The following is a 26,829-nucleotide window of genomic DNA, read 5'->3' as shown; positions in this document are numbered from 1 at the left end:
GTATTCTGCCCAGTTACTTACCAACTACATGCCACCCTGCTAGGTTGCCATGCTGAACAATCTGAGGGTGTCTGTATTTTGTTATTGGTATAGAGTCCTTTTCCTAACAACATTTTAGAATCTGCAGCTGTTATATATATAAGATATGGTGACATGTTTCCGTTGCAGGTTTAACACATAGCTAGAGTTATTTTCAGTGGCACCAAACTGAAATGATTTCAATGGACAATTCTCTTATCAGAGATTGAAAACAGTCACTTCTGTGTGAAATTGGTCAATTTGCCTGTCACCCATCTGTCATCATGTGCACCTCATTCAATATTCATAGCACTAGAGAAAGAAAATAAAAAACTCCAGCAGCTTAACTGCAGTCTCCTGGTCTCTGCTTAATATTTAACGTGTGTTTACATTGACACCAGGGCCGCGGTGGGCCAAACCCAGACGGGGGATCTGTTAATGTACTATGATTATATTTAGAAAGAACATATCCTGGGCTGTCTGGCTGTTTATTCAACACCGCACTCCAAACACCCATCTGCATACAACATCTGTTCGGTTCTCTGGGTGTCTCTCTATTAGACTGTGGTAGCATGTACACGTTTCATCTGGCAGCAAATGAGAGAGTAATGGAGAGAGTGACTGAGGGAAAGATGGCCTTCGGTCGTTGGGTAGGGAGAGATGAGCAGATGTTGGGGAAGAGACAGTGATTGTTCCAGCCCTGAGTGGAGATTTGGAGCCTTCAAGAAGTCTATGGAGCAGCTGTTGTGGCTCTCTCCCCTTTTGTGCTCGTCCTTTTTTCAATCAGTGTAACAGGAACCACCGTCATTAGACTGGATTACTAATCTAGTAGCTAACGAATCCAAACAAAATCTTTTTCACCTGGGGGGTGATTAATCACATTCGTCCAGCAATGCAATGCAATGGAATCTCAGATTCTAATTGCAAAAGCATGGGTTTATTATTTATTTCTTCTAATCCAACAAACAAAACAGAGTGTTAGATTTGGATCACAAGGTCTGAACTCTGACCTGCACTTCATGTCACACATGGGAACAAGATTAGAAACAGGGTTTGATGTCAAATTGTGGCCTCAGCTCAGTAGTTAACCTGTGGGAACTGAGGGCAGGCACGTGACACGCCAAGCAGCGTTGGACTGGCAGGTATAAGGCACATTGTGAGTGGACGCGGGAGCCCTGCAAATGTCCAGGCTGCAGTGATGAATCGTGCTTCATTAATTGAAATCTGTGTTGGCATGATTCCGTCAGCCTGATTGCACCTTGCCAACTCTTTGCTGTGGGACCACTCATGTTCTGGGGCTGTTCTAAAGGGACAGTTTAATGCTTGAGCAAACAATTATCTTAGACAATGGCGTCCTTACAACACTTCAGGTGCAAACTGGAGGAGATCTTTTCTTTTCATGACCAAACCAGATCCACGACGGAGAGAAGAGAAACCTGTCCTCAACCCCAGCCAACACTTTTGGAAGGAAGCACAATCTGCCAATGTGGAAGCCAAACCTCATCAACTAACAACAGCAGCCAACCACAGCTACTCTCCTCTGGACAAATGTGAGCAAATCCCCAAAGACGGGGTTCAGAAACAGGTGGAAAAGCCTTCAGAGAAATTATTCTAGCAGAAGTTTAAAGAATAAGTACGTAACATTTTAAGTACTACAAAAGTGCTTTGTGGTCACGGTATAGTTCCTATAGTATTTCCCCTAGCATTATATCAGGGGGGCAAACAATTGGATCGGGGCAGCTACTGGTAACCAGTGGAGGGAGCAGTGCAGGGCTCTATGTTAATGTTTTTCCCAAGGAGTACATGTGCTCCTAAATGAAAAAATGTAGGAGCACACAAAGAAATGTAGGAGCACAGTGTTTTTTTAGGGTTGGGTTACATGTTCTCCCTCTGCCGGCTCCAGTGGACATTGAAGTCGTGGCAGTCACCGTAGCCGCTTCGCTAAGGTTGATCTCAGCTTCTGGTAGCTCTATATCTTGTGAAGAAACCTCTTTCACGTTAGTTGAATCTTCCACTGACTGAGTCACGAGTGCCACACAAGGTTCCTAGCAGTCAGGGTCGAGGTTAAGAGAGTATTTTGATTATCAAATGTTTCCTATGTCCTACTTCACAGTTCCACCATGATGTACTGCAGTCTATCTTTATCCCTGACAGCAATCACACAGTACCAGTCCAACTGGATTAAATATGTTTTAATGACTGTTCTTTCCAGCAGCAGTCCCACTTACCAGAGTTGGGCTGTCCATGTTTGCCGGGCCGAGCTGACTCCCAGCCGTCCATGGACTGAACCTCCAGCAGGTACGAGCTCTTGGTCTCACGGTCAAACACTGCCTGCGAGTAGATGAGTCCAAGCGCGGGGTCGATACGGAAGTACTGGTGGTCTCCACTGCGATCCTCCAGCAGGGAGTAGGAGATCTAAGCAGTGGGGGAGGGGTGTTGAGGCAGACATAATTATACAGTATAGCAGGGCAGGTGCTACAACACAGTTAAACAGCTCATTTACGCAGCTGGCTATTCAAAAACAGAGGGAGTTTGTCTCAGTTCTAAAGATCTCTTTCAACTGATCCCCTCTGTGTGTGTGTGTGTGTTCTCACCTTGCCATTGAGACCCAAGTCAAGGTCATTGGCTGAAACCTGGAAAACCAAAGTCCCCGATTCTGCCCCCTCAGTGACTGAGGCCTCGTAAATGGAAGAAGTGAAAAACGGGACGTTGTCATTTACATCTAGAGAGGGAAAAGAACAGAGTGAGAATGAAAGCCCAAATTGGCAGCAGCACCCGGTACCTGCTTATTTGCAAGAAGTGCTTAGCACAGTATTAGCACAGTTAGAAAAAAGAAACGAGCAGATGTTATTCTATCCTAAACGTTCTTAGTTATCAAAGTACATGTATTATATCTAGCCCCCTGCAATCTAAATCTCCGTTTAGGGCCACTAGATGCTAATGCGTAACATTGAAGGGGTATTGCAGTCAATTTGCATCTTTAGCCACAATGATTGCGTAAGTTTTGCTACTTATCCCAAAATAGTTCACTCTTTGGTTAACAATGTCTAAATGTCTTGGCAAATGCATAAGGGCATAAAGAGCCGCATTGAGCCCCATTGCATTTAAGAACTCTATGTAGATCTTATTCATGAATTCATGATCATTTATTTCTGATCTATGGATTCTGTAACTGAACACTTTTGAAAACGTTTTGGTTAATTATTCTATGGCTTGAACTCCCACTAAACTACTTGAACTACAAATAAACAGCTATCACATTAGAATGAGCTTTAAAGAAAAACAAAATCATCTGTCTAGAGCTGTGAATTCCTGCCACAGAGTGGATTAGGGTGATATTTCAATTTCAGCATTTGGGGTATTTTAATGGAATTATGTTGCGATGACATCATACATTAAGACAATTGAGTTATCTGAGGTTTTTTTAAACAAGCACATACTTCTTAGAAAATGTGTTTATTAAATGAATGAGAAAAAAGATGCATTACTGCATCTGTCATAAACCTACAAGGTAATTTTATATAGATTATTTCTCGAGTTAAACAAATCATTTAATACTGGAAGCAACATTAAGTTTAATCCTCTTCGTTAAGATGTTTCAATAAAGCATTTTGGCCTGTGGTAGATTTTGGGCCTTCATTAAGAAGGAAGCCTTCAGCTATAGGAGGAAAATACAAGACATCATTTACATTGTGATTAGAGGTGATCCTAGTTTTACATTACAATTTTTGTTTTCACTATCAAATAAGTCGAGTTGTGGTCTTTAGAACCAGCTCTGTCATGCAGTCAGCATGCTTTCATCGCTCTGGAGCTTGTTTCTGATGCCAAATTAAACAAACTGTGATTAAAACCTAGGCATTTATATTGCATTGGATTAATTTAAGCACATACTAGAGACTTTAAAAAGTCACATATTATATAGCTCCTATGTCATTTTGGCTGATGTGGCTATTCTTGCGGGCACATTCGGGTTCAGAAGCTTGAAAACTCTGTCCAATTAATAATGAACAGAGAATGTCTCTTAGCTTACATCAGTTACATTTAGCAATAAGGAAAAAGAGGAGAGCAGATTGTAACATGAACCAGTGAGAGATCCACTGCACTCCAAAGTTTCAGAGCCAATGTTGGAGCCAATTTTCCACACAGTGGATTTAAGGTCAAATACAGAACAGAAACGACTTGAGTAGAGCAACACATTAGATCCAACGGTGCTTCATGTGCCATTTCTGCTCCCCTTTCTTCTGAGCAAATGTCTTAATCTATGAATTAAAAATGGGGCCTTGTATCCATTAAAGCCCTCCCTCCCTGCCCCCGCTGCATTGCATCTGGAGGAGTCAAAGAGCTTTGTTATTAAGACAGATAAGCCAGAGGAGACGAGGAGAAGTTAGAAGAGGGACAGAAAGAGGAGGGAAAGGGTCTTTGTGAATTCATTATTTCTCACCGGATTAAACACAATTTAATGGAATAGTGTGTGTGTTTGTGTGTGCATGCGTGTGTGTGTGTGTGTGTGTCCACGTGGCATGGGGATGTAATGCAGGGGAGTCTGGGGCATGTCGGGGAGAACCAGTACTTTTGCAAGGGTTGAAATGCTTGTACTCGCCACAATCCACACATCGTAACTCGCTGTCAAATATGCTGATTAATTGAATTAAGTTCACATCTAGAGGCAATACTCACTTGTGTGTGTTTTGTGAGCTGTTATGAAACATCAGTGCAGGCACTAATGTTGACGTTTCTGAACCGATTTGAATGAAAACGGACCACTGTTTAAAATCTGTGGTTTTCACTTCACTGATCGTTAAAGATTGGCCTTTTTTCCCGTTGAACCAAAACACATTAGGGGATGATGTTGATCACGTTGTAATGTGTCAGCCACATGGGTGTATAGCACTTTATTATATTAACTATAGTAACTATTAGACCTTAAAAGGGTCTTTGAACAAGCATGCGGCTCCTCTTTTGTTATTGGTATTCTGGCGAGTCCATTTAGACCGTCTTGTGAATTAAACATGGAAATCTTTTCTATTCTTCCATTAGCTGTGGCCGTCACAAAGAAGAACACACAACTCGTCTTTTGTCCCTGCAAACAATCATTGATCCGTTCAGTGTGCTGCACATAATAAAACATTTAATAACTGGTTTGTTAATTGAACAAAACAACAATTCTTCAACAATCCTTTTCATCCACAATAAATGTTGTGTGTCTTTAACTTTTCTGTCTTCACAACACCGTCATCTTTCTTTTTCACCTGAAGGGTAAATCAACCCTGATGATGGTATACTCTTTAGCTTTGAAAATACCGTTGCTTAATGTGGTCAACTAAAGCAAAAAGAATCCAACGAGGCTCACCTGTGACATTGATGTAGACCGTGGTGAAGGCCGCCAGCGGCACAGCGGCGACGTTCTGCGCTCGAACCCGCAGCATGAAATTCCTGGTGGTCTCGTAGTCCAGGGGCTCGGCCACGAGGATGGAAGCGGAGCCGTCCTCTCGGTTGGGGGTCAGGTAGAAGCGAACTGGCATGTTGGTCTCTGGGACCATGCCGTCCTCCAAGTTGTACGTCACCCTGGGATCCCCGAGAGGGGACGTGGCCTTGATGTTCTGTTTGGAACAATGCTCACTTTTAGATCATATTGAAGCCGGCGTGGGTAGGACTTTTAATAGTGGACCAGAAGTAGTTGTGAGAAGACAATGAACAATGAGAAAGACAGCCGTGATTTGTCTAATTAGTCATCTATTCCATTGGTGGAGGAGCCCTCTGTGTGAGCAGTAGGACGGACGTCTCTGCGTCCTCGCTAGCTACTAGAGACTTGATCATGAATTGCTTTATGTAGATCTCCTTTCCCCACTTTTTGAATAAATTTAGAAACTCATTATTATTTTCTTGTTTAAGTGAAGGACGACTAACAGAATCAAATATTCAAAAAGGACAGTAATTGGATATTGAACAAGTTTGTTATGTTTCCAATTAGCAATTTGAAGAGCTGGAAGAAAATAACCCTTCTGTGGCCAATGATCCTACTGATAGGAACAGGAGCGGGGACAGCAGCTGCTCAGCTTTAACTCAAGTGCTCATTCTAAATGGGATGGAAGAATTATTCGCCCAGTGGACAAAACAGTGTTTTATAGCATGATAATGAACACTAAAATATTAAGGCAGTCAGTCCAAAACTGTTGGACCAGACAACGAACCCGGCGGGATCAAAGTGAAACAAACACTTCTCTTCAAACTAATTAAGAAAAGGTCATTCACAGATGATGCCATATTCACCCAAATTCAAATCGAACGATGCCATCTCTGACGTGATGTGGTTTGGGTGAACAGGCTGTGTACATTCAACCTGTGATGCAAAGCAGTTACAATAATGGTACACGACGAGCTGCCAAACATGGCTGATGTTGGCCACAAAAAGCTCGCGTTTCAACAGTAAAGCCGTAACAAGCCGCTGGGAGTCATTGCAGCGTTGCACAAAAGCCAAATCCAAACTGCGCTTCCATTTCGATTAATACACTGAAGGGGGAAGGCGCTTTGCAGGCGCATCGCTCACACACACACACACACGCATTTACACGCCCATTCTCGTGTAAAGCACTCTCCTCTGGCTTTTCATTTCCATCCCTCAGTTTGAAATATTCATCAGCAACTTTAATGGACTTAATTGCTTTAAAGATTGTTGGAAAATGCTGTTAATTAGATAAAAGTTTGTAGAGGAATGAAAGAGCAATATGAGTAATCAAATGAACATGACAGGATACATCAAAACTGTAAAGATAATGGAGATTTATTAGTGGAATTTCTATTGTCTGCATTTACCTAAATAGTTGTGGTTCCTATCAGTGTCATGTGACATGGTCGTGACATAATCTTTGTTGAGGAAGAACAACAGGCCTTTTCTGTGTGGATTTCTCTGATCTGTGAGGGGATGTGCACTGGATCCTGCTTTGCAACTTTACCTGCAGTATAGGCACAGTTTTGCATTCTACAGTATGTTTTGGCTGGGAGTAAGTAGCTTGAGCATGACAACTTTCTTGGTTGAGGAATTTACTGCTTTGATGGACTACATTGATCACAAACACTGACTGGACATCCCAAAAAACCGAGGGGGGGTTCACTAGACCAGTGGTTCTCAACTTGTCTGGCTCCGGGACCCACCTTTACCCCTTAATGACGAGCCGCGACCCAATTTGATCGGTCGACGGGGGGGGCGGGGGGGACGGTGAGGGGTTGCTTCCGCGTTAGCTGGCAGTTTCGACGTGGGGGGGGGGGGGATGCTTCCCATGCATGCTTTTCCCATGCAATGGCCCGCGAACCACTACAAACGGGTCCGCGACCCACTACAAACGGGTCCGCGACCCACTTGTGGAGAAACACTGCACCAGACAACCACATGGAACCATTAGTGCTGTTTCAGGAAATGAGGCATCGCATCAGTTCATGCAGGCCACAGGAGTGGCTGACAGGCAGCTGATTAAGTCGTTGTTTCTAATGAGTCGGTTCTCAATGCAAGGCACTCCATTTCAACATAACCCCCTCCTCACTGATCCCTGCTAAGACAGTGCTGATTCACAGCTTTGTCTCCTCCAACTTTCTAGTTCAACATGCAATGCAGACAGGTTTAACTTGTGTGTTGGTAATGCAGGGAGCGTTCTTCTTCAGCATGACTGTATTTCCAGTTGTTGCATTCAATGGTTAAATCTAAGACAGTGCTTGCTTAGACTCGTGTCTATACATGCCTATTTTTCCTTATTATTTTGTTAATTTAATTTAGAAAAATGCTCCAGTAGCACAGTAACTGCACTATGATTCAATTTATAGTTTAATGTGGTTCTGTAGTTGAGATCAACTGGTAAGGAGCAAACGTACCACAATGGCTGTGTCTCGGACGGTGTTCTCTGGTATGACCACGCTGTAGCTGTCTTTGTCCCACTGTGGAGGCTGGTTCTTCACGTTGGTGATGGTGACGGACAGCTCCACTGAACTGCTCATGTTTCCACCGTCTGTGGCCACGATTTCCCTGGTGATGTAGGTCCTCTGTGGGGACAAGGGCGCAGATGAAGAGGAGAGGAGAGATGATCACTGGAAGGTGTGTTCCTGTGCTGCAGGATTATTCAGTGACAATACAGATCAGACCGATTCCAAGCAAGCAATTTGTTTTTTACACTTTTTGTGGAGGCTGCTGACTGCATTTGGGTGAAAACAAAAAGGATAATTACATTGATTTACATGGCCGACTGTGGAGCAGCAGTGTTTTGGTGTTTTGTAACCATAAGAAGAACAATTAGCCTTAGAAAGTCCAATCAGTAAAAACCATCTGTCTTTGCGACTAAAGAGAAGAACTAGACAGAGAGTCTGCACTGCCAGTGTTAACTGGTGTATTTCAAAGAACAATCAGAAACAAATCCAATTTGTATTTTTAATTCTGTGCATGGCCTTTTTCTTAACGCAACATGTGATGAAGGTTATTTGCACATTCCGTCCCTTTAAGGGTAATTCAAGATTGAAAGGAAACGTTTTTCATAAAGACAGTTTTTCCCGTTTTATTTAAAAATTTGAGCAATTACCACAAGCAAGATTCTCACATCAGCAAAGACAGAAACAAACATGAGTATATATTTATACTTCATGCAGTTGTATTGTTTGTGGAAAGGTTTAGCGTGCTTGAAGGTGGATGTGATCGAGCACAATCTCTCTGCAAGGCAAAATCCTGGCACGGCGCCCTGTGTCGGTGTAAGATGAAAGGGGCTGAGGATAGGGACATTCTCTTGGCATTGGAAGATAGCGAGTTGCTGCTCTTTTTTTTGGGAGAATCATTGTAGCACTCATCCGAGACAGACTTCTTTTGCAATACGTAGCAATCACACTCTATTGCTTGTTCAAGTTCCAACCTAGATTGTTTTTCTCGCTGGTGTTGAAACAAAAGGGGGTAGTGGAACTGAAATGAGGGAAATATCAGCAATGGTATTCCTTCTGGTGACAAAAGCACACGGCTAGTAGCAAGTCTATATACCAAACCCGTCCTTGTGTAACTTTCCCTTGGGGTTCTGTTATCTGTATACAGTGTAGTGTGTACCTGGGAAATGGGCTGGTTGACATACACCCAGCCGGTCAGCGGGTTGACCCTCAGATACTCAGGCTGGTCCCTGGACATGGAGTACGTGACGGCCGCATTGGTGCCAAAGTCGTCATCGTGAGCCGCTACCCGCAAGAAACTGGTCCCGATCATCGTGTCTTCGCGAAGGAAGTCTATCGGGGAGGAAAAAGAGCTGAGCCTTATGCCTCGGTAGTTCTGAGAGAGAAAACATTACGCTGTGGACCAAGTTTGCTTCTGACTCATCAGAACAGTAAGTGCGTGTGTTTTATTTAAGTAGTTTCATTGCCTAAAATCTTGTTTTGATCTTAATTAACACCCATTTCAAACCATTTCAAACGGGGACTGTAAACCCAATTGAGAGTACATTCAAGTTAAACCAGTGTTTTCCTCACCGCGATATACACCACACGTATGCACCTACTTACACTCGTATCGGATGTTCTCAAACTTGGGACTGTTGTCGTTCTGGTCCAGGATGAGGACGTTGAGCTGACAAATGCCGATCAGCGGGTCGGCCGCCTGGTCAGTGGCGGTCACCGTCACGGCGTACTCCCGTTGGCGTTCCCGATCATATTTCCTTGCTGTCACAATTACTCCTGGAGACACGGGCACAACCAGTTTCATTACAGCGCTAAATCACGCAAAATGCCGCTCCGGTCCCCAGGGCCTTTTCCATTTAACACTCAAAAGGATTTCCTCTGCTTGCCTTAAAGCTACAATTTAAAGAGAATGGAGCAGATGAAGTGCAGAAGAAGAAGTATTATCATTAAAGAAAAAATGTATTTGATCTATATTTTAGACGTGAATGATAGTTCATCCACTAAAAATCGAAGAGATGCACCATTGATAGATCAGAAAAAAAACACCAAACTACAATCAAAATGCAATCGTCCAAGGAAAAACACCATTTCACTAAAATTATATCCATTTACTTATTTTTTACATTTTGTTTTCCAAACTCCAGTCAGCCACTTCTATGTAAAGCGTGATGTTGTGCAGTAATTAAAAGAATCAAGCTGCTGTGCTCACGTTTTTGGCCTTGGGATTGGAGTAACAATACAACCATATTCTACTGGCTTTTGACCCACTTTCATCCCAGAGTACCAAAGGCAAAACAATACATCACTCTTAGTAGATAGAGCAGGCTGTGTATGGGTAGAGATCTGGGACACTACATGATGTTTTAGACATACTAATATACTTGAAATCAGACAGCAAATCACTGAAAAATGTCGATGTCCGTGGCCATTGCAAAACCACAGGGCGATACATTCTGTTCAGAAAAGGATAAAACATATTTGATACATCATTGAATTAATATTCCAACTTATTCTATTAAACTTTTCCACTGAGTTCAAACTAGGAATGATCATCAAAATGAAAAAATCAATATTCTTGTAAATATAGAGCCCAATTTAATGTTTTCATTCAGTCAATATTCTTTGAAAACACATTAAAACACAATGAGAAGACATTCTCATGAAAAACAGGCTTTCTTTTGGTTTACAGCCCTCAACATCTGAGAACACAATCAGTTGAGAATCGTATGCTTCACATTTCAACAGTAAAGCCATGCAGCCATTTATCTACCTTTAAAAAGTAAGTACCCTGCATGCCTTGATGTACTTTAGACGGTCTATGTTTGTGCAATGAACGTGTGTGTGTGTGTGTTAGTACCGGTGTCAGGGTGGATACTGAATGCAGGCACAGTGGAGTCTTTGTGCATGAAGCCGTATGTGACCCTGCCATTGGAGCCCTCGTCAGCATCCACAGCGTGAACCTGCAGAACAAAGGTCCCAGCCGGCTGGTTCTCCAGCACCGACGTGCTCTCTCTGTACTGTTGACACTGAGGGGAATTAAGACAGCGGACAGAGATGGGAGGAAGAGAAAATCGCCGCAATCAGAGTGTGGAGAAACCTGGATTAGCGCTCTGATCTACAGAAAGGTATTTATAGACGGTGTAGCAGACCAAAGTCTGCAGACTTGTTTTTCCCACCTGACCAAAATAAAGAAGGCGGGGCAAGGAAGGCTACGAGATAGGACACACCTGTAGTTGAAAAGGCAATCCACTGACAGAGGCTGTCTGGCAGAGTGAGAGAAACCAGTACCCAGCTGGTCTGGGACATTATTGTGCCTTGTTCAAATGAATATGACAGGAAATAACATTTGCCTCTTTCAGATTCACGACGCACCCCTACGCTACAACAGTAGGAAGTCCTGCGCCGTTTCCAGTCATTGTTTGCTACATTTACCAGTATAAGGTGGATAGTGGTGATGGATTCAGGGTTTTGGAGCCATATCCCAGCAGCCAATGTTCTCAATGTGCTTTGGTAACCATGAAACACTGATCTCTGTTAGGCTCTGTCCAAAACAAGTGGGGCGCCACACTTCACTCAACGCCTTCAGCAGTGTACCAGCAAATAGCTGTAGTTGGAAAGATATACGACATGAAGCAGGTTGGTTTGTGTCAGCTGAGGGAAACTTTTGTTGGACAGTAGGGCTGTCAACAAATATTCTATATTCAAATATATATTTGAATTGCTTTGCTGGTGGCGCTCTGCTGTTCTGACCTTATATTGCATGAATAAAATAGACTAGAAGCTAGATATTCAAACCAGATATTCGAATATATGGGCTTTTTTAAAGCGAATATTCAAACGTCATTTTTGAGCAATTCTGACAGCCTTAGTGGACAGATGTTCCACAGACATGATACATCCTATTTGCATGCATGCATGTGCCTGAAGTGCATGCTTTAAACAACTGTCAACATCCACTGAGGGTTTGACATATATAAAGGATTCCAACCCAGACATTAAACAATGTGTTTCACTAGTACAGCGTGATACATAATCAGTTAAACTACAATTAATATTATTCTACTACAAATATGCACCACAGACTCTCCTGAACATGAAGGAAATTGTAGTATTATCAACGGCTATCGTTCTTATAATGAGACATTCCCAAGAAAACGTCCCAAAAAATTAACTTCAACCCTAACACATCACCCCTGCTCTCCATGGGGTGCAGCCGCGCTCCCTCTGTGAGCCGTCATACTGATTCATTAGGCACCTGCAGATCTTGGTGAATCGTGAGGCAGCTGCTCCGTGTTTGGGTTCTCCAAGATTTTGTCAATCACTGAACTTGTCAGACAGACAGAGCGCTTCATTATCCTCATTTACAGTCTGCCTGGGTTTCACTCACTTCCCCTACCGACTCCTCCCTTTGGTCTCTCATCTTTCGCTCTCAAGTTCTTTTTTTTCCCGTCTCGCTGGATTGCTGACACTCATGTGCCGACTGAGGAGTGGAAGGAATCCCTCAGTGCTGCTGCTTGATGTCTTGCTTTGACGTCCAACTAATGACAAAGGAACTCTTTTTATCTTCCCTCCATTTCTCCCAATCCCTTGTACCCCATCCTGGATTCTTCTAGCATGGAACAATGGTTTACCTTCCTCTGCCTCTTTCACTCTTCCATCTGAATTAATCACAAGGTTTAGGACTTTGTGCCTCCAGAGCTCAACAATTTGCTGTGAAGCATGAAAATACAGAAGGGTTTTCATGAAGTCGTGCACGCAGGCATTCACTCATGCAATGTGTCAGAGGCCCCAAATAATAACTCGCTCAGTCAACGACAACATACTGAACAAACAGCAACTATTCCAAGCACCAGGAGATCCCCGGTCATTTGTTATTTGAAATGTACAGAGTGTGCATCTCTTAGCAGACAATGTACACTTCTGTACACTGGCTTCCTCAGACGGTGGCCTTTGCTTTACAGCTGGTGGGACAGTCTGCCACCTTGTAGTTTGCTGTAGCTTAAGTTTCTCGGGGCTTTGCCCACGACGAGGGAGGTGTTGCAACGCAGCCGGACTGTCGGGGCTAACAGAGAGCAGTTTGACGGAAAAGCTCTGGATTGACCAGATAATCGACGTACCTCTCCTCACCCGTGACCCAAGGAAGAGATCGCAGATACAAGAAGATTAAACTATTTTGGCTTCCTTGGGTTCTAATATCAATGAATCAGGGTACTGGACGCACCTCTCTAGCACCTCTCTTTTTCCTTCATTTACATGCTCTAACTTTAAAGCAGTTTCCATTGAGGGGAACAAGAGTCCATGGACTGCCGGCACTAAACACATAGGGGGGTGACATAAACACAGAATTTAGTAATGACCCTGATAGAGGCTCTGATATTCATCTTGAATGAGTGGCGTCTCATCGAGTAACAGTATCAACTAGATGTTGCTAGGGGTGCTGAAGGTTAATATGGGTTTGTGTCTGTAGTCTGATGTGTATGCCACTGGTAAAGTGCAGGATCAGGCTTGACACAGGAGATCTCGCCTCCATGTACTCCTACACCTCAGTGTGTGCCTTTTGCCCCTGGTGCCTTGGTCCACTGATCCAGCTCAGAGTTCCAAAGAGACTCTAGTCTGTTGTATAAGATTGGGTATCAAAACAAGATTAAGGGCCTTGCTGCTTCGGTGTCCTGCTGCTGGCTGCCAGTGACAGGAAACACGACACATTGGATATCTCTACTAACTGTGAAACCAACTTGGCGAATCTTCTCAATTTCCTCTTCTAGAACAGCCTTTTCCACCTTCAATTTCTTAGTCCATTTTTGACCACAGACACACAAATAAACATGATATTTGTACAGACTTTTCTCTTCCATCTACCCTTGAGTCTGATTTTCAGTCATTTTTGTATGTGCCTTCATTCATGCATTATTTGTATTCAGGGTTTCTTTGTCCATTGCAATCTGTATCATTCCCTCTGAAAGAAAGAAATGAATCACAAATAGAGTTTGATGCCAGCAGGAGATCCGGAGGGAGGCACTCAAGCATACAGATCACATGAAACACTATGGACTCCTCTTCATCTTCTCTCTTTGCTCTCATCTTGCCCCTGTCCTTCTGCGACTTCCTGCAACTAGGTGGAGCCGAAAAGGATCGCTCTCCCCCAGGACAGTGAGTGGGATTTACTCGGCCAGCAGACGCTCCTTATCTTGGCTTGCGCTACCACAAGGGGCTCGACGAGTGAGCTCATTTCAAATGAAGACATGACAAGAAAAAAAAAAAGAAAAAAAGAGTAGAAACGTTGCTCTTCCAGAGTCGGCCGGTTGGGATTTCGCCCACATCCCTCGAAGCTTTAATTAAGAGGCTGAGATGATGTAGCAGAGAGATGAGGGTCAAGGCGGCTAAACGCTCCTCCAGAGAAGAAAGATAAAGGCTAATGGATAGAAGATGCAGACAGGGGTGATGCAGGAGATTTACAAACAGGAGAAAGGAATGACACATCCTTTAGATGTATGAAGGAGACCAGGAAGCAGAGCAATGAATGGCACGGCGACAAAGAGAGCAGACACTAAAACGCGGTTGCTTCTCTTACCTTCTCAAAGACAGGCTTGTTGTTATTCACGTCGTCCACCCCCACTATGACCTGGGCTGTAGATGACAGAGCCTGAGGTCCGCCCGAGGCGTTGTCGTCCTCCGCCGTTACGTTGAGGACGTATTCCACGCCCTGAAGGTGAGGTGGCGGGCTGGAACGCAGCCGGATCAAACCTGCAGCCAGACATGGGGGTAACGCACCCAGTGAGCTAATGAAGACGAAACTGGCAGTCCATGTGACATCAAGTGTGAGACTTTGAGATAACAGAGTTGGTCCTGTTTATAACAGTAACACGTTTCATTTTATGGATTTTAAGGAGGAAAACTTGGAAGAACATGTGAAAATCCCCAAAGGTAACATGAATACCTTCCCACATTCGGTAGTTAATCCTTTAAAGAACCTGTGTTCATTTCGTTGGCGAAAACTATGACAAAAAATGTCCGTTAACGACCTTTTTCCCATGAGAAAGACAAGAAGAAAACAGATCTTAAAAAATAAAAACTATGACTAAATCTATTCTAACTTTCGTGAACGAGACGAGCCAAAAATGTTGGTGGTGACAAAGTCCCAATACGTCGCATGCACCTAACAGACATGAGCAACCGGTTATTAACGTGACACGTTGACGTCATCCACGAACCCAGACCGCTCGTTCACTGCGGGGGCAGCCACGGACTATTTTACGCTTCGGTGGGTGTGAGGGGGCTTCCTTGGTTTAGCTCAGCTGTCTCAGTTTAGCTAACTGTCAGCGGGCTAAAGACGAGGAACTCCAGAGACCGATGTGCGTGGAGATGAAGACCCGTTTAACCAGCAGAGAGGTTCATGCGGACCTGGCTGCTCCGTTTTCTGGTGGCGGTGCCAGCGTTTGGAGACATCTGCGCACCAGTCAAGCAACAAAGCCACAAAGAACTCGTGACAGGTGGAGGCTTTTGATAGAACTGCTCAGTGCAGGTGAAGGATGTGGCGGCACAGAGCAGGTGGAGGAAAACAAGACAGGAGAAAAAGACTGGTCATGAAACCAAAAAATAAAGAGGAGAGAAAGAAAAAGAAAAGACAGTTCAATAAAAAGTGGGGGTCCAGCTGAGAACGGCTGGTTTATGATCCAGCCCAAAAAATAACGTATTGCACCGATTGTAGGAGGTTAAGGTCTCTTTTGTTGGGACAAGCAATTTCACAGTGGAAACAATAAAGGACCATAAAGCTTCCGTTGGCCTGTCGAAAACCTCGCAGGAAAACCAAGACAACAAAGTGTTGCATTTAGGTTCCTGGTTCTCATGAAGTCAGCGGAGCTTTACACCCTTGCAATTTGTTAAATATCCTTGAAAATAAATGCTTTGCTACTTGTTAAAAGCCAAATCCTTTCATGTAATGATTTTTCACATGTCATTAGAAACCACCCCTGCTATAGTCCTTTCCTAGAAGGGATATCTAATGGACAACTTAAGTGCTATAAGAAAACTATTATTCGGTCCCTGGGCCTGAAAAGGGAAGAAAAGGAGTTTAATATGGCTATTAAATATTAAATATTAAAACTAGACTAAAAGGTAATTTTGACTAAAACTAGACTAAAACAAAGAAGGATTAAAATTACTAAATGTGACTAAAACTAAGATGCATTTTCGGCTAAGACTAAAATGAAGACTAAATAAAAAATAGCTGCCAAAATGAACACAGAACATGATGATAGGCTTGTCGCGATATGCAATACATTGACTTATCGCTCAATATAGGAAGATGAGTCTGATCATTTTTGGTGGTGAGATATTCATTTTACAAATAAAATGACAAATAAATGAACGTCGATCGCGCTTCCTTCTTGTCTGCCTTCATTGTCGGAGGCGGGGCTTAGGCAGCACCATGATGTGGAAGATTACTGGGTTAGAATCTTTTCTAGAGTCCTGGATGACTTTGGCAGGAGAAAAGCAATGGGCTTAGCAATGGTTTTAAGTGCCGTGGTCCATTTACTGATTTTATTCAACACTGTTTTTTTATTATAATAATTATTATAATTTTCTCTACTTTAATAAAATGTTTTGTTTTTTCCTGTTTCATCTATTATCTATTCGTGTTTCCTCACTCTTTCGGCTATTGCCTTGCTTTTAAAGTTATTATAATTTCCATTATGGTTATCATCTCTATTGTCATTATAATATAAGCTATTTCCCTGCTCTGCCTCATGCTGAAATACTAAATGTAAGTCACCGTATTCAGTGGATCATGACACGCCTTGTTTCACAAGCGTTGTTTTTCTCCACTTTGTTTCAGTGCAGTTCAGTTTGGGATAAATAGTAGATCCACTTACTCACACAAAGTATTGTTAAACATCAACAGCTCTCCACAAATGCCAGACAATGACCGTTTTATGTATCAAAGCATGCTAATAAATAAACCAACTGTAGGCAATGTAGATCAGATAACTCAATGGCATGAAATGTAAAGGACACGGAGGACACAATCAACCAGAGTAAAGTGAGAGCAAGGGTGAAAAATCCCCCACGTTACCATCAAACAGTCGCTGCGCTGGTCTAAAAGCAAAGTCAGAGAGGGAGAGAGGGATTTCATTCATTTTGTCTACACAACATATGAATAGTTAAATTGATTGGTATTCCCGTTTAGCTGCCTCCCTCTCGCTGTCACCCAGTCCAGTGTAGGCGGCTCATCTGCATCCCACTCTTTGCTTTGCTCTGCATTCAACCCGCCCTCTGCCTCTGTTTACTTGTGCGTGTGGGCCACACTTACTACACCCTCCTTATCTCCACAGGCAGGTGCTGTGTCTGTCATGTGTTCACTTGCTTTCTGTTACACGAGAGACCTTGGAATCGCTTATCGTGGACACGTCTCCGTGGGTCCAGCATTCATCCTTCTATCTCCGTTTGCCAGACCAAAGCCACCGATGAGACAGATAGCAGCCAGACGTCGTATGAATCTATTGTAACCATTTTGTGTCACAGCTTCAAAAGTAGCATGACCCATGCTGGCCAAAGATTTAAAGTGTGCCCATTTAATGATTGACAGAGGAAACGGCACAAAGCAAAGAGGAGGGCTGCAGTCTACTCCAGGTAACGCTCTACGAGCTACACATGTACAGTATGTCGCTGTCGTTTGCCTTTGTGTGTGTGTGTTGCACAAGAGATGGAGGATTGCCATGGAGGGGGTGTGTGCCTTGAGGTGTTTGTCGTACGTAGGGCTGTGTGTGTGTGTGTGTGTTCGAGAGAGACAAAAATAGGCACGAGAGGCTAAAAGATGATTTTAATTTACACTCTTGGAGGTGTAAGGACACTTTTCATTAAGAAAGTCACATACAATGTGTATGTCACCAATGAATGTATAAATACACTCACTCACTCACACATACACAGCCTGGAGGTGAAATTCCCATAGGTGCAAACAAACGTTGGTATTCAGCAAACACTTGTGCACTAGAAGGGTCAGCCAGCACTGTGTGTGTGCAGGGGAATCTGAGGGGATGTTCTGCAAAAGCTTGTATGTATAATAGCAATTTACACAGTTATTTCTGCTATTTCACAGTGCCTTTTCTGGAGTAGAGTCTTTGGTTTAACACAAATACACCTAATGCATGTAGTGTCGCGCTGCTTCCAGTTTTATACGCGCAAAGTCGATCCAATTTTCACTTTGTTCCATTAAAAGCACGGAGTTGTTATACCGTATTATATTATTAACCACTGACATACAAACGCTTGATAAGCAGATAAAGTGGATAGTAGTGCAGAAGAATTCCTCCACGTGTCAAACAGAAGGGGGATTACTACTTCCATCTCAACATCGACCCTGCAGAGGACCACCACGGTGTCCCTAAAAGACAGTGGTTTGGAAAACGTCCTGCTAATGTCTGGAGATTGTTGGCACTTCAAACAAAAATGATGGAGATTTGAGAGCCAAGTGCACGAGGACAGCAGGAAGAGTTGCTGGTCCAACATGTCCCACCTGCTGGAATTCGGCCTCCAAGATGATCACTTGTGTGTAGCTTTGTGTTTAAAAAAATACAATTAAATGACAGTCTAAAATACACGCTTTCTGATTAATGAAAAACAAACTCTTACGGTGAATTTTAAAATGTGCAATTAATCAGTTACTCTTTCAAATCCATTGACAGCTGTAATCGATATACGGACTATATGGATTATTTTTCATCTTTAATTTGTACATTGAATTTACCTGAGGTGGTGTTACTGACTTGAAGGCCATGACCACCATTATGCATCAGCCTTCCAGCTCATTTAAAATAAGCAGTGCTGCACAGAAATCTTTCAGAAAGAATGTAATAATAGGACACACAATGGCACAATGAAACTTGTTAAGATCAAGGCAATAATCTCAATATTTAACTGGAAATCTATTCATTAGGGTTCTGTATGGAGAAAACCAACAAATAACTTCTACACTCAAAGCCACCTTACAGCTCTGTTCAGTTAAATAGCAGCATACACTACTATGCACACGCAATTCACTATGCTATTTCTTTTATGTTGGCAAGGCTTTAATTATAGACTTATATTCCACACTAGTGTTGCTGACTTTCATTTAAAGTTTGGCGGTCGCAGCAGCTAGATGTATTCAGACCAAATCTCTCACCTGGACACCTTTAATATGATAAAAAAAGCAATTTGCCCGTACTCTAAAGCGACAGGGCCCTGGATGGTTTGATCCCAATATCTCATTATCCAAACCCAAATAGGCTATTGTACAGTGCGTGGCTTGTGTTGACTGTAAAATGGGGGATTATGAGATATTGTGACAAATAGGGAACAATGAGGCTAAAATTAGATCTATTCTTTGCTATAGAAACAGCAACTGACTTGGGTCAACATAAGCTGGCCACGGACATCATTAATCCTGACATCAATTTTCATCTTGGCTAGCTATTAGTGTGAGCAGCAGGGGGTAAAGTAGGTGTTGATTATGCAGTAAATGTTATCCTTGTGGATATAATGAAGATCCTCCGGCTCTGCTTAGCAGGTGTACATTAGAGGGATCCGCCTAAATAACAACAGCTGTACTTTCAACCAAATGCCAACAGGCGCCCAACGACAACGCAGTCAACCTGGTGAACAGAGTACACCTGAGGCTGGGCGACGCCGTTCTTGCAGGTATTAGACCCAAGAAAACAAAGGATTACAGTTCATCCCAAAGGGGAAATTAATGTATGTACCCAAAGTCTATCCAATAGATATTGAGATAATTCAATTGAAATCAACAAAAGTCATGTCATAGAGGTGTAAGAGAGGGAGCGAACATGTGAACATGAATATCTGTACACATCTTTTCAACTAGACAAATAACATTGACAGTTCAATATAATTAAATCTATGTTTTAAATACACGTATTGTGCCACATCCTGATGGAGATGCGAACACGTCTACTCTGCGTTCGCCTTAAACTGTCTCTGCTCTGCTCACTGAAGCAACACAATCTGTGACCAATAAATATCAGAGCCAAGAGCAGCGAGTGTAGTCAGCTACTGCTGCTAACAGACCCTGTCGGACCAGGATTATTTATTTGTGGCCATTAATGAACTTTTCTCCTCATGTGACCCTAGTAACCGCTGTCATTGCAGACGGTTGCGTCAATTCTTGCTCTGAAAATCTACGTACTTCCGGTTTAGCGGCTCCGCTTCGTATTTTCGTTTTATGGGAAAAACCACAAAAAGAATTAACGGAGTAAAACGTTTTTTTTTAGTTCTAAACGAAGAACAAAAAAACAGAAACGAGTGTTTTCGTTTTATGGTTTTTACGGTAAAAGGGACGATGATAAGGTACACGGACCTGCCTTGAAAACTACAGTTTTAAAATTCCACCTTTTGTTTAGCCATTTTTTGGGAAGAGAGATAGTTGAAAGTTGACTCAAGTGGTATGTAATACAGACTGTGAGGTGACACACGGAGAGTGCATTGTGGGATTCGTAGTATTATGGTGATGCGTGCGATACACCGGCGGGCCAGCTCTAATAGTAAATAGATCATGCGGGCCAAAGATAATTCATTCACGGGCCGGATGTGGCCCGCGGGCCTCGAGTTTGACACATGTGGTCTAATGAATACACGTTAGTAAAATTTGAATTGCAATACTTATATATTGTAAACTCTACAGACCTCAAATTATGTAAATGTCTCGCCTTTCAATGGAATGGTTATTTTAATGAAACCGTATATGGAGTTAACAGAACACTCTATTGAAATGTCGCAAGTACAAATTCACATTTAGTCAAACTATGTTAATAATCTGATCGATCTGGATTCATTTAAATGCTTTTTAATATTCTGTATAGTTGAAAATACACTCACCGGCCACTTTATTAGGTACCCCATGCTAGTAACGGGTTGGACCCCCTTTTGCCTTCAGAACTGCCTCAATTCTTCGTGGCATAGATTCAACAAGGTGCTGGAAGCATTCCTCAGGGAGTTTGGTCCATATTGACCTGATGGCATCACACAGTTGCCGCAGATTTGTCGGCTGCACATCCATGATGCGAATCTCCCGTTCCACCACATCCCAAAGATGCTCTATTGGATTGAGATCTGGTGATTGTGGAGGCCATTTGAGTACAGCGAACTCATTGTCATGTTCAAGAAACCAGTCTGAGATGATTCCAGCTTTATGACATGGCGCTTTATCCTGCTGAAAGTAGCCATCAGAAGTTGGGTACATTGTGGTCATAAAGGGATGGACATGGTCAGCAACAATACTCAGGTAGGCTGTGGCGTTGCAACGATGCTCAATTGGTACCAAGGGGCCCAAAGAGTGCCAAGAAAATATTCCCCACACCATGACACCACCACCACCAGCCTGAACCGTTGATACAAGGCAGGATGGATCCATGCTTTCATGTTGTAGACGCCAAATTCTGACCCTACCATCCGAATGTCGCAGCAGAAATCGAGACTCATCAGACCAGGCAACGTTTTTCCAATCTTCTATTGTCCAATTTCGATGAGCTTGTGCAAATTGTAGCCTCAGTTTCCTGTTCTTAGCTGAAAGGAGTGGCACCCGGTGTGGTCTTCTGCTGCTGTAGCCCATCTGCCTCAAAGTTGGACGTACTGTGCGTTCAGAGATGCTCTTATGCCCACCTTGGTTGTAACGGGTGGTTATTTGAGTCACTGTTGCCCTTCTATCAGCTCGAACCAGTCTGGCCATTCTCCTCTGACCTCTGGCATCAACAAGGCATTTCCGCCCACAGAACTGCCGCTCACTGGATGTTTTTTCTTTTTCGGACCATTCTCTGTAAACCCTAGAGATGGTTGTGCGTAAAAATCCCAGTAGATTAGCAGTTTCTGAAATACTCAGACCAGCCCTTCTGGCACCAACAATCATGCCACGTTCAAAGTCACTCAAATCACCTTTCTTCCCCATACTGATGCTCTGTTTGAACTGCAGGAGATTGTCTTGACAATGTCTACATGCCTAAATGCACTGAGTTGCCGCCATGTGATTGGCTGCTTAGAAATTAAGTGTTAACGAGCAGTTGGACAGGTGTACCTAATAAAGTGGCCGGTGAGTGTATATATCTATGTGTATAGAAATATATATATTTCTTTGTCTACACAGCTTTATCATGTTTTTTTTCCTGTTGACTAGGGATTTATTTAACTAACAGAACATGAAACACTGCAACATTCTTGGAGTCTGTAATTTGACAGTGAACATTTTTCCTCCTATGAATACTAGTGATGCGTGTTCTGTGGATTGTCCAAAACAAACAGGTACATTTTTCTGTATTTCTCCAAACCTTTGATCTAAACGCTGGTAATTCCAGTGAACATCAATCTAGTCTCTTTGAGCTGAGCATTTAAAAACTAAATGTAATCTATAAGAAAATGAAAATAATGGTACTGTGGGTGAGAGTAGCAGTACTGTGGCAAGTTGTCATTGAAGATGGAGAGGGAAAATAAAAATTCTATTTGGATTTCTATTGAAGAAAGCTGACTAGAATCATGAATTACAAATGAAAAACATGTAACGTTAGGTACACGTATAAGACGCATTAAGAGAGAAAGCACTCTTTCATCCTCCCCTTTCTCCACCCACGCTGAGTCGGCAGCGCCGCAGAGTGCACTCATGCTTAATGAATTGAGACAGAAGGCCGGATAAATGTGACCAGTTCAGTAAAGGCAGTAGGCGGACACACACACACACACACACACACACACACACACACAAAGAGAGAGGCTGCTGCCTGCTCACTATGTGACATGAACAGGGAGCACCGGGGGCGCCCTGCAGTCCGATCCTCTGCCTCTGGTTGGCATAAACATCTAATAGGGCCTAAAAGCCTTAGATGAGAGCAGCACATGCTGGGTAAGTGGTTGGAAATGGGACATGGAAAAGGTTTTAGGGTATTCCAAGAACAAAGCATAGAGCGAGCGTCTCTTCTGATCTACTAGATATGTGTCCCTGTGGTATGGTTTATGGCCCTGTGTGGATGTGTTTGTGTGTGTGTCTGCACACACTACATGCTCCCTTCTATACAGGTACATGTTTGTTTATGGCTGTGCATGTCTGGTGTGTGTGTGTGTGTGTGTGCGTGGACTTACAGTGCATTTGTCATGTCTGCAAATGTTTTTGTGTGTGTGTGGGTGTTGCTGCTCACAAAGCCAGCACATATCATCGCTTGTTGGAGATGGAGAAGATGCTTCCCTGGGGGTCAGTGAGCAGACGTCACTTCACATGAACGGCAGCCATGAGGAAGAGGAAGTAGAGGGGTGAGGCGAGGGACGGGTGAGGGACAACACGGAGGACTGCGGGGTAAAGCGGGATGGTGGTGGTGGTGTGTGATCGGGGTGAGGGAGGAGAGGGACGGGGGGGGGGGGGGGGGGGGGGAGTGCTTCCTCCAGTCAGCGTCATGCCAACTGGAGTCTGGAGCTGGGAGAGGAAGAGGGACACGTGAAGAGAATGGAAGAAGGAAGTGGACAAGCGGAGGAGAGAAAGAGACTGTGACGATGCCACAGGGAACCGGGGAGAAGAATGAGGGCAGAACAATGTGGGTTTGTTACATAAAGCGGGATCAGACTCGGCTCACCGCGTCAGGAAAAAGCTCAATAGATGGAGTCGAGGAAAGACTAAATAATAGAAATGAAACAAGAGACCAGGAGGATATTGTTCCCCATCACTGTTTATCCAGTGTTCACTGAAAACAAACCCACAACTGCCTTCCTCTCAAGGAGAAACTATTCATCTCCTCTGTAAAATCACCCTAAAATAAAAAATGATGGAAGCCTGTTTATTGGCAGCAGAATTTTTTCCCTTTGCCGTCAGTAAAATCTTCCTCCCCGAGGAGGAGGGTGAGCGGGTGTCTCTGTATTTATGTCTTTTAATAGAAAGTGCGCGATGGTCACATTGACCAGCCTGCTCGCATCCTAATGGGCATCTTAATTCTCATGGATACGCACCCTTTTCTTTGGTGAGTTACAAGCAAATTAACATGGAGAGGGAGGAAAACAATCGCTTGAATGATTGTTGGACATTTAAGATGAGCTGGCGACAAGAGGGGGGGGCAACAAAGGATTTTCCTCAGCGACAGGGAGAGGATTAGGTGGGTTAGAGAGGGTGGGCCAAATCTAACATGCTCGCCTCCCATCATAAGAGCCATTAAATAGTTTTAATGACCAAGTGTCTGGCTCTTTCAAAATCATATTACAAGCGTTTTGCTGTGTATGGAGAGGGACTAAGTGGTTGTCTGGGGTGTGTGGCATATTCACTGTTTTATCCTACTTATAGATACAGTGTTTTGGCTAGTAGGGCTCATACAATATTATTATAATGGTTGTAAAGTAAAAATCAAAGTATCAGATCTTAGACAACACACCTGGCCTAGCAGTTGATCCCAATTCCATTTGTAACGAAATATTGAAGCCATGAAAGTCACAAAATAGCCTTGGGGTGGCTTTTTACTAACTAAATGCAGTGCTGGATGTTTTATCCCCGGCTTTGCGTCGCTGTCCTCCAGTAAGAACAAATTGTAAAGGGCAATAATGTAAAGATGTAGGTTTTTTAGATAAAGAGCAGGCACAGAGTGTAATAAACGCAAAGTCCACCATCTACATGGATGTAAAACTTACTGCCTACATCAAACTTTATTACTAAGCTCGTCGAGAAAACACTTGAAATAAACAGCAAACCTTTAATGAGGGATGACGGGCAGAAATGTGGTCAATGTGTCTAAATGCACAGGGGAGCAAAAGCAGTATAATTGGCAAAGCAAGCCTCCACTACCGTCTGATTAATAAGCCGCACATCTTCTCACTGCGCGATACTATGACCACTATCGTGTACACAGACGCCACTGACGGGGAGGAGCATTGCTGCTGAACAGAGGCCATGGTGCTTTCAAGTTCTGAGTAATTGAATTTATAGAAGTCATTGTATTACCCTAAAACGGGATATGTCGAGATGTGTGACTATAAACTCCAGATGATATTTTGTCACAGAGACACAGAGGAAACGCTCCACTCACTACGGCTGATTATTCTAGCGTCTCCTTGACATGACGTGTCAGGTTTTAAATAACCTCGACAAAGCTTCCAGCACGCGGCTGGCGGGGCATCCCTCCCCACAGAATGGTGGAATGAAACTATACGACGCACACTACATGAAGCATCCTTTCAAGAAGCGCCGAGGGCCGCTTGACAAACGGCTCTGCTTTTAAATTCACACGCTGTATGTAAATAGAGCAGGAAGAGCTGACAGCAGAGCGGGGGGAAAAGCAATCTTTGGGTAGATTTCAGAGTTCCAGGGAAGCGTGAGTAAATAGCTCAATAATAGCAGCTCCTGAGCAGCACACAGTCCTACTCTGCTCTCTTCTAATAACAGGGTCAAATAGTCAGACACATTTGATTCATCAAGTAACTATAAAACCATATATCATTTCATCTGCTGGGAGCCGTTGTAGGCTGCAGTGCAATGGAATAGTGAGGCAAACAGCCCGTTTCCAATAGGCTCGTTTTATGGGGGAAAGGGGGGGGGGGCACCGGTAACAACGGAAGGCAACGCATCGCCAGGTAACCGTTTGCATGATAGGCATCCAAAACTTACGTGGATGCATTTTACTACCAAAAGCCAGCAACTTGTGTACATGTTTAACTTTATTGGATTCATGAAGCCCTTTTGACTGCAACATCGTACGGCGTATGAAAAGGTTGCCATAAACAAGTCCGGGTTGAAGAAAAAGCTCCACTTAGTCGGGGATTGGGAAACAATTGTTTGCGTTGTAATACCACCAAAGTTGTGTTGGAGCAGTAAATTAGGTGAAAAACACATTGACTTCTGGTTTGACATGGGGAACACACCTGCTGGCTCTTATATTGAAGTTTGTTATTTTCACTTCTATCATCAGTATCTTTTTGTAACAGAAACCGGGCTGTCCCAAACTAATCCATTCCACAGAATGCATGGCTCGCAGAGGAAGATGTCATCGCTATGCTTGGTAAGTAGTGAAAATAGAATTAAATTCAGACCTTTCTAATAACAACAACCACCAAGAACCACTTACAACTGGTTGAAAGCGAATGGGCAGTAGAGAAGAAAAAAGACAAAGAATCTAACTAAAAGTCTTACCTTTTTGGCTGTCAATGACAAAGTTGCCCTCCTCGTTTCCTGTGGTGATCACATACGTGATCGCGTCCCCGTCAGGGTCCTTCGCCAGCACCGTGGCAACGAGTGTGTTGGGTCCCGCGTCCTCGGAGACAAAGGTCCGATATCTGATGAAACACACACAATCAACAGCTTGACCACACTGAGACAGTTTCAGATAAATCCCATCTAATTCATGTTTAACCAGCAGATTGATGTACATGATGAAAACAGGCTGAAATACTAACCAAAACATTGAGGGACTTGAATCATTAATGTAGCACAAGCAAATTCACTACATATTACAAGCTCTCATTTGGTTTAGCAATCTTTGCATTTCAAATATGACTATGGGGAACAGAAACACTATGTAACGTGGGGGGTCAGCCAACAATCACACCCTTTGTGGCATTCCTTCCAACATCTTGTGAATCCAGCAGTGACTTTTATTCCTCGTGCTGGAGCAGAGTTTGTGTTGCACACTGTGAGAAAAGCAAGTTTCATTGAATGTTTGCGTGTGCAGCCCAACTGGGGCTCATGAATTAAGTGGTTTTGTTCCCTGGTGAATAGCGAACAGACCTCCAAGGACCAAAGCTCCACTCAATGTTAAAATGTCATGTGTTTAATGTGAGAGCTATCCTTTCTTTTCAAAAACAGCATCGCCGGGTTGGTTTTGTACCAGCTAGTGGGTTGCTTTCACGGTGAGCCGCAGGTGTTGATCAGTCCCTGAGCAGTCAGAAAAACGC

At 43.3% G+C, this 26,829-nt stretch overlaps 1 protein-coding gene across 1 annotated transcript in view; it reads right to left on the bottom strand.

Annotated features, from left to right (window-relative positions):
* The window catches only part of si:ch211-186j3.6 (neural-cadherin), a 199,009-nt gene that overhangs the window by 94,096 nt on the left and 78,084 nt on the right, over positions 1-26,829 (bottom strand). The window contains exons 7-15 of the mRNA XM_037490285.2: positions 26,069-26,211; positions 14,501-14,673; positions 10,787-10,955; positions 9,535-9,705; positions 9,089-9,261; positions 7,882-8,049; positions 5,369-5,618; positions 2,613-2,740; positions 2,247-2,433 (exon numbers count right to left, since the gene is read on the bottom strand). Of these exons, the coding sequence (XP_037346182.2) occupies positions 2,247-2,433; positions 2,613-2,740; positions 5,369-5,618; positions 7,882-8,049; positions 9,089-9,261; positions 9,535-9,705; positions 10,787-10,955; positions 14,501-14,673; positions 26,069-26,211 (1,562 nt within the window). The remainder of the gene's footprint in view (positions 1-2,246; positions 2,434-2,612; positions 2,741-5,368; positions 5,619-7,881; positions 8,050-9,088; positions 9,262-9,534; positions 9,706-10,786; positions 10,956-14,500; positions 14,674-26,068; positions 26,212-26,829) is intronic.

This window comes from Pungitius pungitius, chromosome 4 (assembly GCF_949316345.1).
Source record: "Pungitius pungitius chromosome 4, fPunPun2.1, whole genome shotgun sequence".
Lineage (NCBI taxonomy): Eukaryota > Metazoa > Chordata > Actinopteri > Perciformes > Gasterosteidae > Pungitius > Pungitius pungitius.
This window is presented reverse-complemented; position numbering and strand designations above follow the sequence as displayed.